Source organism: Globicephala melas, chromosome 9, assembly GCF_963455315.2.
Source record: "Globicephala melas chromosome 9, mGloMel1.2, whole genome shotgun sequence".
NCBI lineage: Eukaryota > Metazoa > Chordata > Mammalia > Artiodactyla > Delphinidae > Globicephala > Globicephala melas.
Window position 1 is genome coordinate 14,176,894 of NC_083322.1, and position 13,820 is coordinate 14,190,713.

The 13,820-nt window shown below is 37.2% G+C and overlaps 1 protein-coding gene across 18 annotated transcripts in view; it reads right to left on the reverse strand.

Moving 5' to 3' along the window:
* The window catches only part of LUC7L2 (LUC7 like 2, pre-mRNA splicing factor), a 70,429-nt gene that overhangs the window by 15,645 nt on the left and 40,964 nt on the right, over nucleotides 1-13,820 (reverse strand). For all 18 annotated transcript variants that reach the window (XR_009565250.1, XM_060305242.2, XM_060305241.1 and 15 more), the window contains 3 exons: nucleotides 8,260-8,358; nucleotides 5,131-5,241; nucleotides 1,254-1,397 (listed from right to left, as the gene is read on the reverse strand). Coding sequence is in view for 17 of the 18 variants with exons in the window: in XM_060305242.2 (XP_060161225.1) it covers nucleotides 1,254-1,397; nucleotides 5,131-5,241; nucleotides 8,260-8,358 (354 nt within the window). In the remaining variant the exon portion in view is untranslated. The remainder of the gene's footprint in view (nucleotides 1-1,253; nucleotides 1,398-5,130; nucleotides 5,242-8,259; nucleotides 8,359-13,820) is intronic.

Below are 13,820 nucleotides of genomic sequence, written 5' to 3' on the forward strand. Positions count from 1 at the left end.
ACATTTATAGAACACTCCATTTAACACAGCAGAATATCATTCTTCTCAAGTACAGATGGAAAGTTCACCAAGACAGACCATATGCAGGGCCACAAAACAAGTATTGACATATTTAAGAAAACTGAAATCACACACATGTTCTCTGACCACAACAGAATTGAATTAAAATTAACAGAAAAAAATCTGAAAAGAACAAACAAAAAACAAATCCAAATATGTAAAAACTAAACACATGCCTTCAAAACCCACAAGTTAAAAAAGAAATCACAAAGCAATATTAGCAAATATTTAGAAATGAATGAAAATAAAAACACAATATATGAAAATCTGTTTCATACCTTCTAAGCTACCATCGTGCTTAGAAGAAAACTTACAGCATTAAATGGTCTAAAATCAATGATCTAAGGGGTGTGGGGAGGGAGGATTGGGAGCTTGGGATTAGCAGGTGCAAACTAGTATACATAGGATGCATAAACAACAAGGTCCTACTGTAGAGCACAGGGAACTGTATTCAATATCCTGTGATAAAACAGAATAGAAAACAATACATACGTATAACTGAGTCACTTTGCTACAGAGCAGAAATTAACACATTGTAAATAAACTATACTTCAATAAAATTAAAAAATAAACCAATTATCTGAGCTTCTGCCTTAAAAGGCTAGATAGTAAGAAAAAATTAAACCCAGGTGTGATACAGTTAGGAACAATGGAGACTATGGTAAAGAGGAGAGTACACTTTCATCCAAAGGCATTCGATTTTCTAAAAAATATCAGGGGGACCAAACAAAATAGAACTTTGTCTGCAGGATATCAGATTTTGATCTGTGCTGTGGAGGAAGAATGAGAGGAGGCTCCCAATGTGTTAGCAGACTGTACTAAGTAAGAAGGGAGAATACTATAGTTGCATGGGCCATGGAGTAGGGGGTAGGGTATCATAGTGACCATGTATATGAAGACTGCACGTGTGTGGATTGTGTGTGAGACTGTTGTGTATGACTAGCTAGTTTAGTTAATTTCATTTACTAGTTATAAATTTCAATAGGATCAATGACTCTAAATTCCAAAACAACCACTAATTTTGATATACAACCCATTAGTATGATACAAACTAGTTAAATATTTTTAAACTGGTTTAAATTTCCTTTAATAGTAGAAATAGTAGAAATTTTTCAATAATTTCTAGTCAAATGTATGTTCTTTAGAAGTACAGACACAAAGGCTCTATAAACTACCATAAAGAATTTAGTTACCTCTGCTTCTCTTTTCTTTGCCCGTGCTTTCTCTACTTCATCCATTACTTTCTGGGATTCCTCCACATTCCCTTCAGCTCCTAGCTGTTCCACCTTAGCCAACAATTTACCGATTTCTTCATTTAACTCATGAACACGTTCTGCCTGGAGAGAATCAGAAAAGATCATGAATAAAAAGCAGAATGTACCAAAGTTCAAAATATTGCATAAAAAGACATAAATTATCTAAGGCAATATGAGTATAACTAATGCTTTCTGAGCGTATCATAAATGAACTGGTGGGACATCAAGATGTTTTGAGCCTGCCTGCCTTTACTTCAGTGAATTCAGGGGTACAACTGATCTCAATGTAACTATTACTTCTCAACCTCTGCTCCGGCAGTGCATTCCAAGTATAAAATACATTTTTGTACACAATTTGGCTCTCTGTACCTTTCCAAACTATCTCTTTCTGTTCTCCAACTTCACAACAAATCTACACTTATAGTTTCCCAAACTTACCCTGTTGTTTTCTTCCTCTGTGACTTTGCACGTACTGCTCCCTCTTCCTGCGATGTCGTACATTATTACCTCCCTTACCTGCCTAGTGTATGTCTGTCTATTCAGTAAGATTCAACTCAAGAGTCTATTATGTGAAGCACTGGTGAACAATCAATCACCACACCTTACCCTCACTTAAGACACTTAAGCAGAGAGGGCAATACCCTCCTTTGTGCATCTTTGTATCTTCTATGACCATTACTTTTATATATATCACACCACTTTAAAGACATCTATATACCATTTTTGTATTTCCAATGCCCAAGAAATAGCATACGCTCAAACATGAGTAAAAGAAATGAACTGGAGGATGTTCTTTAAAGCAAAGATATGGCTTTAGAGTCCAACTGCCAAACCAATTGACAGCCATGCAATTTTGGCCATATTACGTAACCTGAATCTACTTCCTCATCTGAGAAGTACGGATAATCTCACAAAGTTGTGAGAAACGAGAAAATGTGCCTGTACATGCACGCAGCACATTACTGATATTCAGTAGACAAGCATGGCACCCTTCTCTCTTAGTCCATGTCTTTCCATTAGGATTAATTCTTGCCTTGCGTTTTGATATGCCTCCTCCTCACCACCACCATCATCGTGGGAATCTAGTTCATTCTTATTGTTTTAACAGCATATGATAACATAAACACAGTCTTTACTTTGGCTACAAAATAAGTACTCAGCCTGTGTGGCCAATAATATTAGTAAAGAAGTTTCTGTTTTCGCCTTTGGCTGCACTGGGTCTTAGTTGTGGAGTGCGGGCTCAAGTCATTGCAGCGCGTGGGCTTAGTTGCCCCATGGCATGTGGGATCTTAGTTCCCTCACCAGGGATCAAACCCGTGCCCCCTGCATTGGAAGAAGGATTCTTAACCACTGGACTACCAGGCAAGTTCTGCAAAGAAGGTTTTGATTTGAAATGGACATCCAGTCCCAACAAAGTAGTGTGCCAGTAATCCTTCCTTCTTAAATTTACCTCAATCCAATATATTTGTCCCTCAAAGAAATCCCCAACTCTGTTATCATTATCCTACCACTTTTAACAAAATGTTATCTTCTGTAAATACCTGCCACAGAATGACTGCATTAACGACCAAAACTCTTCACCCTTCCTGCATCTGTGCCCTTTGCTACGTAACTAAGTACCATCATACGCTGACTCTGAACCTGGCCATGTACCTGGCTTTGGTTAACAGGACGGTAGCAGATATGACATAGGGGAAGGCTTAAAAAATGCTTGTATGACTGGGCTTGATACTTTTGCACCTCTGCTACCACCATGGGAACATGGCCAGGCTAGCCTTCTAGGCCATAGTTCAGCAGCCTCCAGCCGACTGGAAGACATGTGAGTGAGCCCAGCTGAGACAGGAATGACTACCCAGTCAAGTTCAGCCTAAGTCACTGATTATAGACTCATGGGCTACATAAATATTTAATGTTTTAAGTTTTGAGGTAGTCTGTTAAACAGCATTTTTGTGGTGATATATAACCAATACAATACTGTATAAATCAATACAGCTGGGGTCTAGCCAACACCTGTGGATCTCTTTCAACCATGAGAAATGAGATTCCTTGTACTTTAGGATACCCATCTTTACAGTCCCCATCTTAAGGGAACTTTCCAGAAAAAGTTGGTTAAAGGTAACCCTCTCCTCAAACAAAGGAATCCATTTCCCTTTGTACACACATATATGAGCACTATATTTAATCACGTCACCTAAACTCTACTGAGTAACTTTGTCTCCATTCTGCGTTTTCATAAAATGTGCCAGACTATACTGAATAAAGTAGTAAGTCAAACCAACAAAAGTCAATATGTGGACTTTGAATTCTGATTCAACAAACCAACTCTACACAGGAAAAATGAACACATTCTGGATATTGGATAATTTTTAAAAATTGTTACCTTTATGGATGTAATTTTGTGGTTATGTTTAAGAGGTGAAATGATGTGACGTCTAGAATTTGCTTTTAAAATAATGAAACAATAGCACAAGACTGATGGCTTCGAATCCATTGGGGTTCACTGTACTTTACTTTTTGCATATAAGTAGTCAACAAAACATTTTTAAAAGGTAGTGAGTAGAGTAGAACATCTGAAGAATACTCAAAACTCAACATTAAAAATATGAGCAATCCATTTGGAAAATGGGCATAAGACATACACAAACATTTCACTGAAGAGGTTATACAAAAGAGGTTATACAGTTGGCAAATAAGCACGTGAAAAAAATGTTCAGTATCAGTAGTCATTAGGGAAATGCAAACTGAAACTGCAGTGAGATATCACCACACACCTTTCAGAATGATTAAAATGAAACACAGTGGCACTTCCCTGGCGGTCCAGTGGTTAAGACTCCACACTCCCAATGCAGGGGGCACAGGTCTGATCCCTGGTCGGGGAACTAAAATCCCACATGCCACACCGCACGGCCAAAAAAAAAAAAAGAGAAGAAAGAAACATAGTGACACCATCAAACGCTGGCATGATGTGGAGAAGCTGGGTCACTAACATTGCTGGCAGCAATGTAAAATGGTGCAGCCACTCTAGAAAACAGTTTGGCACTTGCTTTCAAAACTAAAAATATATTTACTAAATGATCCAATAACTGTATCCTTGGGCATTTATCCCACAGAAATGAAAACGTATGTCCACACAAAAATCTGTACGTAAAGATTTACTGCAGCTTTATTGGTATTAGCCAATAACCGCAATGTCCTTCCCAAATGTCCTTCAATATATGAATGGTTAACCTGTGGTATATATACATACCATGGAATACTCGAAAATAAAAAGGAATGAACTACTGATGAACAACCTGTATGAATAGTAAGGAAGTTGTGTTGAGTGAAAAAAGCCAGTCTCAAAAGGATACATACTCCATGATTCCACTTACATAATATTCAATGATATTACATAATTATAGAGATGGAAAATACATTAGTGGTGGCCAGGGCCTAGTGGGGAATGGGTGTGGCTCTAAAGGGATAACACAAGGGAGTATGTGGTGATGCTACACAGTTAAGTAACTTAATTATGGTGGTAGTTACCCAAGGAACACGTGATGAAACTGCACAGAGCTATACACACATATGCCTAACTGGTGAAATCTGAATTAAATGTAAGGATTGGCCCAATACCAATTTATTGGCTTATGATACTGTACTGTAGTTGTGTAAGATGTTAACCTAGGGGAGGCTAAAGGAAGAGTATGTAAAATTTCCCTATATTATGTCTTTGCAATCTCCTATGGATGTAATTATTTCAAAATAAAAAGTTAAAACAAAAGTAGTGAGGTAGAACTATACTTTGTATTAATGAAATGATTGAAAATCTTACCTTTGCTGCAACTTCAGCACTGATCTCTTCCTGAGTTTCTGCTAATCGTTTCTTAGCCACTTCTGTTCTTCGATCACAGTCTGCAATGAATGACTGCAGATGATCCATAGCCTACAGTTTAATTAAAAGACAATTACTGCAAGAGAAATCATCTTATTCATGAATATCTTTACTCACAAATTACACTATTATTTAAAATGCCACCATGGGAATAAAAAAATAAAACTGGGTTCAGTTACAAATTGAAAACCTATTCATCATCTATCAAATTGACAAAGAATAGACATAAATAATTCCCAGGAAAGGTAAGGCTGTAAGGAAACTGCCACTCTCACGCTCTGCTGAAGGAAGCACAAACTAGCACAGCCTTTATAAAAAGGCACCATGGTAATCGTTATCAAAAGCTTTAAAAATGACCCCTGACTTAGTAATTTTACTTCTAGAAATCTGTTTTAAAGAAAGTAATCAGGGCTTCCCTGGTGGCGCAGTGGTTGAGAATCTGCCTGCCAATGCAGGGGACACGGGTTGGAGCCCTGGTCTGGGAGGATCCCACATGCCGCGGAGCAACTAGCCCCGTGAGCCATGGCCGCTGAGCCTGCGCGTCCGGAGCCTGTGCTCCGCAACGGGAGAGGCCGCGATAGTGAGAGGCCCGCGCACTGCAATGAAGAGTGGCCCCCGCTTGCCACAACTAGAGAAAGCCCTCGCACAGAAACGAAGACCCAACACAGCCATAAATAAATATAAATAAATAAATAAAATTTTAAAAAAAAAGAAAGTTATCAGAGGTATATGGAGGAATTAATATTCAAAGATGTTCTTCACAGTGTTATTTTTAATGGTGAAAAGTTGTAAATACCCTAAATATCCAGGTAACACTTGGAAAATTTAATCCTCAGCCATTTAAAAAAGGTGTTAGTAGAACACGTTAAGGATATAAGAAAATGGTCATGATTTATTTGTAAATAAAAAGTTACAAAACGTTAAATGCAACAAGATCTCATTTTTGTAAAATAAAGTAGCATAGAAAAAATGGAAGAGCATACATTAAATGTTAACAGTAATTATTTCTGAATATACGGATAATTTTTAATAATCTGTTTTCATGTGCTTTTCAAATTTTTCACAATGAAAATGTTACAATCAGAAAAACTTGCCCTTTTCTCAAAGAATAAACCACTGAGAATTTTAGAAGTGTCTACACTGCAAAAATCCAGGTCAATATTTATATAAAAGACACTCATTGGGCATATATTAATATATCTATAATTAAATAATTCATTTAAAAGTAAACTTTAAAGATTTATTCCCAAACCAACCGATTTAGACTTTCATATCTTACTGTAGAGAAATACAACTAATTCAAAACACAAATGTTTAAAAATAAAAATTTATTCAACACGTATCAAATTCTAAAAATGGTTGATTACCCCATGAATTTCATGAAAATGCAAAATAAAACCTTTTATCTGTGATGAGAAACAAACAGCTATTTAATTCTTTTAGTTTAAATTTTATCTTTAAAAAAAGATGAACTAATCCATAAATAGTGCTGGGTCAACTAAGCAGCTATCTGGAAAAAGGGAGATCTATACCTCAATTCCTTATAACAGAATAAATTTAAGTTGGATCACAGATTTAAATATATAAAACAAAGCCATAAAAATTCCAGAAGAAATCATGAGATAGAATTCTCATCACATCAGGATAGGAAAGGCCTTTTGAATTAATCGAATAGATTTTTAAAAGATTAATAAGTTGGACAACTATACAAACATTTTGCAAGACTCACAACTACCAAAAAAGAAATAGGAAAAAATTGCAATGTATTATCTGATAAAAGGGACTAATTTTCGTTATCTGTAAAGAGTCAGTGCAAATCAATTAGAAAAATACTAACATCCAAGATTAGCAAATAGCACCCACCCCCTGCAAAATGTACACTGACAGTTCAATGAAAGGGAAATAAAAACAGATCTTAAATCTATAAAATTTTTTCAAACTCACTCATAAGAGAAATGCCAATTAAAATTACACTATATTTCACATTTCATCTATCAAAGCTACATAGAAATCTTGACAGCACACTATGTGGCCTATGGGAAATAGATAATTTCATACATACTGGTGGGAGTATAAATTGATAATTCTCATGGAGGGCAACCAGGCAAAACTGGCCTTTGACTCAGTTATTCTGTTTCTAGAAATTTAATCTGTAGATACTTGATATGTAAAAACAATGTATTACCATACCATAAGAGAAAAAGATTGAAAACACCATACCCCTACATCTACATGGTGAATTTCTGCTGTATTTTATGCCCAGTGTAGATTAAATCATAACACAATCACTTTAAGGTGTTTCCCTGACTGCTCCAGCCCCATATTAAATTATGTTTACATTGATGACTTCATTTCCATTAGCAGAAATTCCTGGAAGTTCAAAAAAGTAGATCGGGGGGCGGGGGGGCCCTACTTACTACTTTATCTCCCAAACCAAATGAAACATCTACTACCTCACTGATAAAACATAAAAGGTTTATGGTCATCGGTATTGTTTTACGTAATGCTGATTGGTACGTTTTCTATTAAAAAAAAAAGTCCCAATTATTCTCAGGTTTGTATAAAAAAAAAAGTCAAGAGTTTGAGCCCTTTAGACACCTAAATTGTACCTTCTATTTCCTCTAATATTTCTTCTATTAGTTTTACATAAAAAACAACATTGTCCTTAATATCCTCCCTCTCTCTACATATATATTTACAAATACAAAAATAAATACGAATAAAAATTCAGTAATTAAAGGGCTTTATATACACTAGAAATTAGTTGTTTACATTTGCTTAAGATGGTATTTCCTTAATCACAACCATCTTAATTGGGAAGAATATGCTTAATTTTCAGAAGAATATATGACGTGCACAACTTTCACACATTTTCTTAAAATACCCAGTTTCACCTATTTTTAAAAACTATTGTTAGTCAAGAAAGTACATAATCTTAATTTAGTACTACCCTTCATATAATCACAAAAAAGATAATTTGCTAAGAGCCTTTTCCCATTAAGAGATATGAATCCATATTCAAAATATTTTACTGCAAAAGATAATCTAACTTGAAGCAAAATGACATACATCGAGTTCAAAGAAAAAATCTTGTTCTTTGGATGCAATTTCATAATCTGCTCTTAAAGCCAGGTCATGGACTTTCAGACATTCTCCAAGATCCATTCTCTGGGTGGGGGGAGAAAAAAGACATATATTATTAAAACAGAAAATATACTTTTTCAAAAATTCATTAACAACCACAATTCTCTTCAGAATAATGATTAAGTCATACAGATGTTTATTTATGGACTTTCAAATTACAAAATTTCACAGACAGGTATAAAACTTGGTGCCTGCATGGAATAACCCGCATGAATTCTGTCTACCAACAGATGGGAACCATGATCACTTGTGTACTTAAGAACACATGGACAAGGAAAAGCCTGTCAGAATCTGAGAAGAACTTCTAGCTTTTATCTCAAAACATATTTCACTTGGCCCTTTAACACAGAAAGACAAAGTTAATTTAAAATCAAAGTAGAGCTTCCCTGGTGGTGCAGTGGTAAAGAATCTGCCTGCCAATGCAGGGGACACGGGTTCGACCCCTGGTCCGGGATGATCCCACATGCCACGGAGCAACTAAGCCCATGTGCCACAACTACTGACCCTGGGCTCTAGAACCCGCGAGCCACAACTACTGAGCCTGCGGGCCACAACTACTGAAGCCTCCGCACCTAGAGCCCGTGCTCCACAACTAGAGAAGCCACCACAGTGAGAAGCCCACGCACCACAATGAAGAGCAGCCCCCGCTCGTCGCAACTAGAGAAAGCCTGTGCGCAGCAACAAAGACCCAACACAGCCAAATATAAATAAATAAAATAAAATAAAATCAGAAGAACGAGCAAATCAAACTGCTGAATTATAGTCAATATTCTTTGAATAACATTCTAATTTTCAAATAAAGATGGAGTCCTCAAACAATAGACTGGTAATCTTGATACAGATTCCAGACAAGACTCCAGGTGAACTAGTAAAGAGATAATTTACTAAAACCCAATATAACTTCACAAAGAATAAGTATCTAGCCCCACTTTGATAAGCATATGTCAAGGAAATAAAATAAATACCAAGTAGATATTTATTTCAATAAGGAATCTACTAGGATCCTTCTACTTGAAATTCCAATTAGATATTATTTACCCAATTAGAGGCTTTTCTCATATCTGAGACAAAAATTTCTAAAATTCTGTCCACTTTTACATGTATCTGGGCAACTGATAAGATCTTTCATGAAATCCTTTTGGAAGCATACTGAACAGAAAAAAATGGGCTAGATGTAAAGATCATTACAGATGTGATTAAAGGTGATCAGAGCAAAGCAGAGATTTTCCAACTAGAGGTATGCTATCCCATCACTGGAATGTCACAGAATCTCTGGAAAGTTGGTGAAAGTAAATACAATAATTCAAAAAGGTATAGTAAATATTCCTTTTGTTTTTGTTACACAAATTATGCACAAAACTACAACAAAACATTGCAGCAGTAAAGTCATCCTTCAACTGACAGCTGAGTACCTAACTTGTGCCAAGCACTATGCCAGGTGCTTGGGACATAGCACCAAGTGACAAAAGATACAGTCTCCAACCTCATGGAGCTGACATTCTAGAAGAGGGGAAGCAAATAATAAACCATACTTGTGCCGCTGAACAAAGTTAAGTGATGTAATAAAACAGTAATGCTCCCATTACTGTGAGAGGCTACTTGGGATGAAGTAGCCAGAGAAGACCTTTCCGAAGAGGATACATTTAAAATGGATCTAAAAAGTGAGAGGAAGCACACTAACCTTAGGAAAAGCCAAGAAAAGAGTGTTCGAGGTTTACAGAAGATTTAGAAAGCAGATCTTTAAGTAAATATATGCCAGCGTTACTCAGAGGGAACTTTCTAGTAGCAGGGAACAGGACTCAAGTATCTACAGCACATAGGTCTGGGCCTTAGCTTTGTATATACTATCTAAAAATGACTTTGCCTATTTGACATGGTTGCCAACCACGTGGACATGTGTATAACAAAGGATATGATTATCAATTCTGTACAATATCCCAAGCTTTTTAAAAGGATGGTGAATTCACTGGATTAAGATTCAAAAATATTGATATACCAGATAAAATTTAGTATGAAGAAATAAATATGAAGTCCTACAGTTACATCTAAGAAGTCCAATTTACAAATAACTAGGTTATGAACAAAAAATCTGACAAACTGAAAAACTTACTAGTCAAAAGTAAGGGTTACAGTGTGGCATGACTGAGATCAATTTATGTGATACAAAATTAACTTACAGAATACAGTATGAGCAAAGTTGAGAAATCTCTTATTGAAGGCTGGTTTTAAAAGCAAACCCCTCTCCTCCAAAACACACACTGTTGTGTGCTAACACATTTCAAAAGTGGTATGAATAGGGCTTCCCTGGTGGCGCAGTGGTTGAGAGTCCGCCTGCCGATGCAGGGGACACGGGTTCGTGCCCCAGTCCAGGAAGATACCACATGTTGAGGAGCAGCTGGGCCCGTGAGCCATGGCCGCTGAGCCTGCGCTCCACAACGGGAGAAGCCACAATGGTGAGAGGGCCACGTACCGCAAAAAAAAAAAAAAAAAAAAAGTGATATGAATAAACAAGATAAAGTGTCTCAAAACAAAGCTATACAAAACAGCCAGAGAACGGATGTAATTAGCTGGAGAAGAATTAAGATGTGAAAAGTCAACTGAAGAACTTTTCAACATGAAGCAGAAACACAGTGTATTATGGTCCCAAGGGACTCCAGAGAGTTAGACTTTAGTCCTCTCAACATAAGAAAATAACCTTCTAATAATCAGAGCTTTCCAAAGATGGAATAAGCTTTCTTGAGAGCTAGTTGCCAGATAACTGAGAGGTTCAAATACAGTTTAGACAACCATTTCTCTAGGGTAGTGAATAAAGAATTCAACCATCAGATAACTTTTATTCTTTCCTCCAACTCTGAGATCTTATGACTATCTTTAAAAAAAAGTTCCTTAATAAAACTATATTACCTCAGTTCTTAATTATGTAAAGGAATGAATGGGAAAATATAAATAGACAATGTCCTCAAAGTTATCCTTTCGGAAATAGTAAGGAATATTCACCACCATTATAAAAGTCCTCATCACACTAATGGTCTAAAGTGTCAGTGTTGCTGAGGATGCTGAGATTTTCCAGGCCCCATTGCTTACTCTCATTCATTAGTCCCTGGATTAACAAACTAAGGAGTTTTCCAGTGATAAGAAACAGCAACTGAAACTGTGTGGAAATTCAAAGCTGCTTATTAGGCAACATTTATTAAGAAAAAACTGCAGAAAAACATTTAACACTCTTTATAAGAAACATGCAGGAGGGCTTCCCTGGTGGTGCAGTGGTTGAGAGTCCGCCTCCCGATGCGGGGGACACGGATTTGTGCCCCCGTCTGGGAGGATCCCACGCGACGCGGAGTAGCTGGGCTCATGAGCCATGGCCGCTGAGCCTGTGCGCCCGAAGCCTGTGCTCCGCAACAGGAGAGGCCGCGGCAGTGAGAGGCCCGCGTACCGCAAAAAAAAACAACAAACAACCATGCAGGAAAATAAGACAGGAATGAAAGAAGTTAATGGCAAAAAGAATGGTGTTACCCCCTTTGTTACACCAGCCTGTTGATTTCTTAATAATAATATCTTAATTAACATTAATCATTTCAACAATCCTATTTGCATATATTTCCACAGCTATAGTTGTTCATGCTATGCTTATTTCATAAAATGTTAAGACGTCATAATTGGAAATGCCTTTGATCCTGTGTAGCAGTTCTCAACCTAGACCCAGGGAGCTTTTAAATAATATCAGTGGAAGCTTCTGAAAACAGGCCCAAGCCCAACCCTCCAAAAACTGAATTGTAAAAGCCTCCCAGAAGTTTTTAATGTACAGTGTTGTGAACCACTCACTGATCCAGTTTTATTCCCATTCCACAGACAAAGGAACTGAAGGCCAGAAAGGTTGACTTCTTCAGGGTACTTATTAGGAAATCTGGTTAGCAGATTTCTAGTCTAACACCCCTTCCACTTTATTATGCTAGTTCCAATTATTTCAGTACTAACTCATCTTTTAATATTTTTAGTTGACATTCATCCCCCGTAACATCTAAAAAAGCTCTGCACACAGCAGATATTCAAAGCAGCCGTCTACTGCCTTTCCTTCAGTAATCTCCCTTATTTTTATCCTCTCCATAACTATATTTCCAATCTGTTTTCAAAAACATATAAATTGCCTGTGTTTAACCTAAACATCTCTGTTGTCCACCCATATTATCCTTTGGCAGGAACTCCAGGCTTTCCTCAGTCTATCTTTAAATTTACATCGCACAACCAACCAAAAGAAGAAAAGCAACTACATGGGTCAAGAACAAAATGAACACCAAAAAATACCCAATTATATCCCTGTAGCAGAGGTGGAATTTTGGTGACAGGAGTAGAGCTGGGGGTAATATATGCCTTGGGGGGGATTTACAGAAGGGAAAATATGAGCTCCAAAGGGATAAGGATTTTTTTCTATTTTATCCACTATGTACCTGGGCCTGTATACAGGTACACAAGAATGCTTAAATAAATATTTAATATTTGTTGAATGAACCAAACTAGGAAAAGAGAGCAGAGAAGAACACTGGCACAGGGGGCCCTGGACTTAACGAGCAAGGGTGGTCAAGACGCACCCCAGGACAAAACTTGTCTGAGGTCTGGAGGGGAAGGTCTTCTTAGCCTCTCCGTGGATTATCTTCTTTGTTGGAACTGCTTTCCTTCTAAGGTGTTTTGAGCTATTCTTCTCTGTTTTTTCCTATGTGCTCCTCTCCTCCAGGAGGAAAACTTACTTGGGCTTTTCACTGTGCTAGGCTATAAGCCTCTGCAGCTTTGGTCTCGTCTAGCTCACCAAAGTAGATCTGGTGGCCAAAGCTGTAGGAGCTGGAAGAGCCTAGTTATAACGAAGACCCCCGCCCCGCGCCCCCCGTAATAGCCTCAGTGCTTATTTCTTCAGGGACCCAGCAGAACAGTAGGTGTAGCAAGGCAAATTTTCAGAATGCTAGATACTAGTCATCTATTTTCCTCTGTCCATAACATCATTACTAACCACTTATTCTGGCATCATGTCATGCACGTGAAGAGTATTTAAAATAAAAAATAAGCCAAAATAAACTCAACAATTACCTGCCACTGTGAAAGTGAGTGAAGGGAAAGTATGCCGATGTTAATGCTCTCCGTGACCCTAGTCATCTAATTAAAAAGGCAACAGAGGGAACCATGATGGAACCACACCATGACTAAGCATGGACCAATTCTCAAAAGCCAAATCAAACCTGACTTCACCACTGATAGTGCAATAGTGCTTTGAACACTAAGTGCACAGATATTTCCTGCTGCTAGTGCTTCTCTTTTGAAATAGGTGAGCTTCAAACTGAACAAATTAAAATGTTTGGTTATTTATTTTAACTTAAAGTAACTATTTATGATGAAAGCCACAGGAAGACTTTTAAATTTAACAAGTAATTTACTTCAAATTCTTTCTGCAAATTTATTCTTGGTATTTCAATTAATGGACACCTAAATTCTTAGATTAT